At 42.4% G+C, this 7,271-nt stretch overlaps 1 protein-coding gene across 1 annotated transcript in view; it reads left to right on the forward strand.

The window, feature by feature from the left end:
- cep128 (centrosomal protein 128) overlaps positions 1-7,271 on the forward strand; it is a gene marked incomplete at its 5' end in the record, with an annotated part of 70,640 nt that overhangs the window by 50,873 nt on the left and 12,496 nt on the right. Inside the window, 2 exon segments of the mRNA XM_014030971.1 lie at positions 5,288-5,337; positions 6,302-6,325. Coding sequence (XP_013886425.1) covers positions 5,288-5,337; positions 6,302-6,325 — 74 coding nt within the window.

The raw sequence follows: 7,271 nt of genomic DNA on the forward strand, positions 1-7,271 counted from the left end.
GCTGGAGGAACTGTCCATGGTCCTGAAAGTGCTGGAATGTTTCAGGACTTTAGACCAGTGGTTCTCAACTGTTTTAGACTTGTGTATTTCCTATATCTCATTAGGCAGCCACTGATGGGGATTTTGAAATGATGCTTACGTGTCAGCAAATGTCTCTGCAGTTTAACAAGTTCATCTTTAATTTGATTTAATTTTTAAAGATCTACTTATGTCATACAAACAAAAAGTACAAAAAGGAAAAGAACCTTGAGATACAAGTTTGTTTAAAAAATCTAATTACATCCTGCTTTAAGCGGCATTGAAGCCTGTCCTCCAGAAAATTTGTTTTTCACTTTAATCCTAAGTTTTCTTTTTCCTGTGTCTGCACACTGCAGACTTGACAACAATGTAAAGTTTATGAAATAACATTTGTAAAAACTGCTGTGCAATCTTTGAGACTGTAGTATTTTTTTAAGATGGCATCAATCCACTGTAGTCTTGGCTCTCTAAAATACTGTTGACATTAATGGCTGTTCCAGTTGTCGTATAAAGAAGTACAGAGAAAAATAAATTCTGTGAGAATGAGACAATAGAAGCAGTCTGCTCAATTTCTGCACTGGAAGAGGTGGAGGGAATGTACATGAAAGCAGCCATGTCATTAGTGAAGCTCACCGTTACTGAGGACTACTTTGTWACCATGGCAACCCATGCAAATGACTTTGTMATGTCTGGACACACAAATCCAAACTAATCACATGCAAGTAACAGCAAGGGCCTTGTCCTAAAGACTTGGGAAGAAAACAACCTTTTTATTCTGGCTGTAAAGTTTCTGTCTCAGTGGGCTGCGACTGTAGGTAAGGTGACAAATGTACAAACAGCTTTCAGTTAGTCTTCATGATGTCTCAAAACATTTGTGTCTTCACATGATTCAGCTTTAATTTCTCTCCACCACACAGAATTGGTCATGTATTGTAAAGTTCAGACATTTCTTAAATTGTTACARGCCATGATTGAAATGGAAGGATGAGCAGTTTCATTGGCAGGATGGGCTGCCCTCCTCGGAAAATGGTAGGAAAAATCTATATTTCATATGGTATGCATTAATAACTCAACTAGAYCCAAATTGAAACTTTAGTTCATATCTGTAATATTGTTGGAGTTATAAACATTATTGTGTTGGCTAATGTTGGCCGTGTCCAAATTCAGAAGCTGGATCCAGTGAAGGCCAAATTTGTCAGCTGCTTACGTCACAGTACCACACCATAGGCTGTCCAAATTCGAAGGCTCCTCTGATGCAGCCGACAAACACGTCCTCCTTTATTTTATTTTTTAAGCCACTTCCATAGAAAACAGAACTGAATGTTAGTTTCTTCAACATCAGTGACTTTTTTTTAAAGAGAAGAAGAAAAAGAGAGAAAAAAGGAGAAATGTAATGGGGAAGATGAAGAGAGATTAGAGAAGATATGTCAAATATAAACCAAGAGAACATAAGACAACACACCCGACATCTGTCTGCACACRTGRATAAATGGAGAAAACAAAAACACAGCAACAAATAACATACGTATATCATAATAATAATTATAACTTTGCTGAAATATATACAAACTTATACCCATACAMACATAGATAGACATCAGTGGTGGGCACTAGTCTCCTAAAGCYCAAATGCACTAATTGCGGATCTAAATTTCTCCTTTGCGCTTTGGGGGTTTCACTAATTTCATAAAATGATGTYCGGATTTGCCCTWTCTAAATTTAGKATTGAGTAGCACTAATCYCAAATAATGTTTKACAGTCAAACYTCAATTTCYTCTAAAGTAAAGAGAAAGAGCCGTCTTTTCTCACTATGMTTTMTAGCCGCARAATTCATTAWAACTTCYTCATGATTTTCTTGAATATTGAAGGGGAAAGCCGTCGCTTCTTAACACAATGGATCTCCACTGTGAGGAAACAGCGACCCCTCAGTCTTCATTGCATTCYRAGAGTTTTATACTCTGACTTCTGACTCTTCTCTGTGARGGTTTACACTTAATAGAGACTGRAGTGTTCCCACAATTCTTTGCGTGGCAGGAAGCAATTACAATTTCTTCACTGGGRYACAATCCACCTGCTTTTCTGATCTGCAGAACCACACTCAGCTGTGGAYTTTGTWTCTCCTCTCCYAGGGACACCACYGCAATAAATATTAAATAATAGTAGGAAAGAAACATGGAACAGTTTTAAATTCACTTCTTTATTTTGGAAAGAACAGAGTTCCTGTTCTGTGTCCTGTAGACTACCTAGAATGCATTGCTTCAGTTTTACAACAAACAGTTTAAAATTACTAAAATATCTGCATGTTTTCTTACTGAAGCTCTGCTTYAACATAAGATAATGACCAAGAGGCAGCAGAACTAGCAATCCAAACTATTTTTMMTTTWAKKKCKWMYWTTWAAAYMRRMMTTRRWKMYKWTWKRMSSSCKAAAWMSSSCKAKCRMMRKAAYYAAATAATCTTACCACTAGATGGTAGTCAAGTGCTGACTTTTCTCTTACCTGGATGTTGTTTTGTAAATGGAGATTATGTTGCYCTCTAATATTAGCTCRGCTAAGTTTTATTGAGCATATGTGCTTTTGAACTTGWGGACCTAAATAAATTGACTAGCACTTTAGAAATTGCGCAACCCGTCAGAAACCCTGGAAGCTGAATACCAGTTTGMGTTTGTGTGTGGTTGTGAGCATGCTTATYCAAGATTTTTCCAATGGAATATTTTATAGTGACTGTGGGGACCTACAGACCCYAKCCCCAAGACCCAAAGCAGACATAAGYGAGACCAGTGCCAAAGACRCCYAGAGGGACCCCAAGCGCGGAGCCCCAAGGGGCACCAGCGCAGGAAGAACCGCACACCCGCCCCCCYAGAGTGGACCATAGYAGAGAACCAGGAGCCKCKCCCCKYCKSCSGSSWGCMSKSWGSRCKKKYGSCCCKSSSGSKKCCSSRMMMSCSGYYSKYYWRCKYGSKWMYAKKKKAYYGSCCKYGSCCCCKYGGSSSKKCKKKKCCKYGSCKAYGSCCSYWWYGYCCKYYYGYKCCKAYSCCCKWCKYGSKYMRKKRMGGSCKAYSCKYSKKKWSSCRMYYSSSCCKYSCCCKGYAKKRMYYGGTKKKCKYSSSKKCSGSKYGSKAAYGSKKKAKCCKKCKYYYGYSKYYYMMGSKYGGGGYKKAAYSCCACCACCAGCAGTGGGCCCCCAGGTGAACTAGAAGAGGGGGCAGCACAAGACCCTTCCTGACACACATCCAATCATACACAGACACAATCTCACAATCCCATCCTCACACTCACTCGGATGCATACTCCAATCACACTCCCCATACATACTCTATAACCCCCAGGCCCAGGATATGCACCCGCCCCCCGACAGAGGGCAGCCCACATCCGAACCCAGGAGGTAGACACATTCATTCTGGGGTGGAGAGGAGCAGATAGCTATGGCCCGGACTGCACCAGGCTGACCAGCCAGCCCCTCTGCCTCAGCGAAACCACACCCCCAATCAACCCCACACACCCTTAGCCAACCACCCACTGGACTCCAGTAGCCACCCCGGCCAYTGGGCAAACCACAGCAACCAGTAGCCACACCCCAGGAATCCAAACAGCTCCAGGGAAGCCGGAGTAACCCACCAGCGCACCGAGGACCCCCAGCCCCCAACCAAGCACCAGAGCGCAAACCGGCTCAGAGCCCTGGCAACATGCCTGCCATGCGTCCTCCTTTTGCCCCGATTTCAGGGACGGGTCCGATGGATACTTCCCGGCCCACCCTATCCTATAATGCATTATAGGCCGAACGGAGATTTCTTTTCTGCGAGTAATGGTGGAAAAAGCGAGAGAAAGGAGTACAGTATTAAATAATAATCTGGTGGTATAAAAATTAAAAGTTTCAAGCTGTTGTGCTGTTAATGCTTTTATCATTTGTATAGACATGRTCTTTTTATTAATATTCTTGTCAGAAATCAAACGAGCTGGTATAGAGAAATAAACGTGCACGTACAGTGGGTCCCTTAGTTCTTCAAATATTGCCTTTGGGTTAATTTTGTTGTTTTGTGATACTAATATATTGACATTTTGCTAATTTTCATCTAATTTTGCTTCTGTTTAACATTGTCTTGGTTGTTAGGTGACAGGACGTATGCCGGGGTAAGGGCAGGAAGCTAGACCGTCCAAATTCACAGCCTCTTTTTTCCGGTCTTTGTGGTCTACCGAGGACCCTTCGAAGAACACAGCCGTTGACTAGCTGTGGCAGCCATCTTGAATTGGATTGACTCCAAAATGTATTATTTGTGGATGCCCATTCAATAATAATAAGGTAGAACTCAATGCCAAAGCATCGATTGGTATGACTCTGCCTGCCTTAGTGTCTGCATTTAAAGCACTGGGCATGCAGTTACTTGTTGACCTCTGTTTTTAGATTGAAATATTTTAAGAAGCATATAAGTATATCAACAATGTGTAAACATGACTTCCTCTTTGATGTTTACCATATCATTAATTTCAGTGACCAACAACTCATGTGTACGATCCAAAGCAAGGGGATTTAAGCAACAAAGAACACTTTCCCTGACCTTCAGCTATGACCTTTGACTCCAAAATGTTTTTAGACCTCCGTTGGGCCAAGAACAATTACCATGTGAATTTGGACTGAAAACAATACAAGTAGCTCTGTTCAGGAGCTACAGTGCACACAAGGGCAGCATGATGGACAGAATTTCGCACCCACTAACGCAGAGACAGACAACCAAATTATGCCTCTGGGGTGGAGACATAATTAKCTTTCAATAAAAACAATCTAGATCTAGTGGTTCATGAGATATTTGACAGATAAGAATTGACTCCAAATCGTTAACAACAAAAATWTTTTACAAAAGATTGTCTATTAGCAAGACTTAACTACTACCACATCAAATTTTATTCCACTATTTTTCAAGTTGAGTCATTTTTGTATTTTTTAAGGTATAGTAGCTTAAATTGAATTGACTCTAAAAGTTGATTCTTTTAAGAGGCACATCCGCTGATAACTTCCCCAGTTATCAATAAAGTTCATCTAGTAGTCCATGATACATTTAGGTAACAGTCACATGCACACACACAGACATGGGCATAAACATTGCCTTTCAGTGATGGACAATAAAAGTTAAAGATAAATCAGTAAATATTTGAAATGTGTTCTGTTTATAAATTGAGTTTGGAGTTCAAACATTATTTTTTCAAAGTTAACAAAGATCTGAGAACGCAGCTTATCAACAGCAACATCTTATCATACACAATCTCTTCATTTCAGAGCTGTTGGAAAGGAGTCGCAGGAAGGAGGAGGAAATGAGAAGCCTTCAGGTCAGATTCATGTATCTTTATTATTCCATGCACTATCTGCTTGTCAGCAAATTTTTTTTTCATGTCCTTATAATCCAATTTCCTTGGTATAAGAAGACAGTTTCTTACATACAACATGTTTTGCATGTCAGATTTTTTTACATGCCAGGTTTCAGAGGGATCTTGAGTTTAGTGTTCCCAACATTTCTGCACAGCTGTGAGCCTGACACTCTTTGCAGGCTCGCTCCAACAAATAGCTAATTACAGCAGACACGAGGCCTTGGAGTTTAAAAGCCACTAAAGGCCTTGTCTGTTTTTCAGTGCAGCTACACTTGGCAGGCCACCCACTCACCTCGGCTGGAGCGAGTGGCCCCCCGAACACCTCACAGGCACTTTTATTCCTCCATTAAAATGCAAAACAGATGTGTGCACACATCTGAACARGACTAAAGTGTCTGCAAAGAATGTGATTTACATGTGAAGAGGAAAAACAGGCTGCACSAGGGACACAGATGAGTTAAAAAGAAGTTGGGGGATGAACCGATGGTGGGGAGGGGAGGGGGAGCCCTTGTTAAAAAGCATCAACACGTTCCAGGCAGAGGGAGAGAGAGAGAGAGAGAAAAGCAGCCTGCTGCAGGGAGAAGCAGGTGTGCGTTTGAGTGGCAGATAAGAGGCCGAGCATCACTTATGCATCGTTAGCGAGGGAACATCAGTCAGGAGCTGGAGGAGTGGATGGAGCATTTTGTCTTTGTGTGTGTGATAAGAAGCCTGTCGTGTGCTACAGACTCTCCCAAAGCTTCAGAATTTCCTCCCCTTGTTATGTTAGAACACCTTCTTCCTCTCCTTTTTTCACCACTCGCATTGTTTCTTCTCACCCATTTTCAGCTGCGCTCACGGTTTCATACACCCTTCGTGTTTGTTTAAGCTCCACACATGCAGATCTTTATGTTTCTGTAAAGTGTTTTTGTTTTGTATTTTCTTTTAGGATTGTGTGTCGGATCTGGAAATGGTAAGTTTTTTTAATTTATTTTTTATTTTTTTTTATTGAAGTTATCAGGTTCCCTGGAGTCAAATTAAACATGGTTGTGAGTTTCAGCATAATTTGATATTTGCCACAGAAGCAGGCTCACTCAAGGCTGTTTGTTTAGCAACCCYTGGAGCCTAACACAGGGTTAGAAATAATTGTTTTAGTCAAGGCTCAGAGCTGTCAGTCATCTTAAGTCTCACTGATGGTGCTTAAAACGGAGCCGTCCTGACAATACAGTATTGATCTCCCCCTGCAGACCACTAATGACCCCGCCAACATCCTTAATCAGCCTATAGATGTCAGACAGATATTAGTTAACGCTGCCGAAAGGTAATATTGACCCAAGCACTTTTTGCTCTTCCAAAAAAAAAGGTAAGTAAATGACTGAACAGACGTGAGGCGGGCTGTTCATCTGTCACAGTTATTGCACCATGTTCGTCAGCTTTAGCCTTCAGTTAGCTGTTACAGCAGAGAAGAGGAAACGCCTCGGACTGCCTTCAGCTCCCACATTTTCTACTGGCTGCGGCGGCACAGAGGAAGGACACATTGACCCGTTCTCCACTCAGCCTGGGTGCCTGGGATCATCCAGTAAATCTTAGCGGCGTGTCAGRGTGCCTTTCAGCGTGGCAGTCAGTGTGATGCTGTCTAACAGTTGATTCTTTTTGGTGCTTAAATGTTCCCCCTGAGTGGGAACAGGGAGGTTATTGAAACTGAGAAAGGAGTGCACTGCAGCTAGAACACTAATATAACAAAAGATGGTGCTTTAGGTGTCTGTTATAACTCAAGTGTGTAATTATAAATGATTTGACCAGGCAGAGTGACATCATGCTCGTCACCGGGTTGACAGGGGACTTCCATCCATCCATTTTCTTCCGCCTATCCGGGGTCGGGTCGCGGGGGCAGCAGCTTCAGAAGGGAGGCCCAGACC

This window comes from Austrofundulus limnaeus, unplaced genomic scaffold, assembly GCF_001266775.1.
Source record: "Austrofundulus limnaeus strain Quisiro unplaced genomic scaffold, Austrofundulus_limnaeus-1.0 Scaffold1151, whole genome shotgun sequence".
NCBI classification, from domain to species: Eukaryota; Metazoa; Chordata; class Actinopteri; order Cyprinodontiformes; family Rivulidae; genus Austrofundulus; species Austrofundulus limnaeus.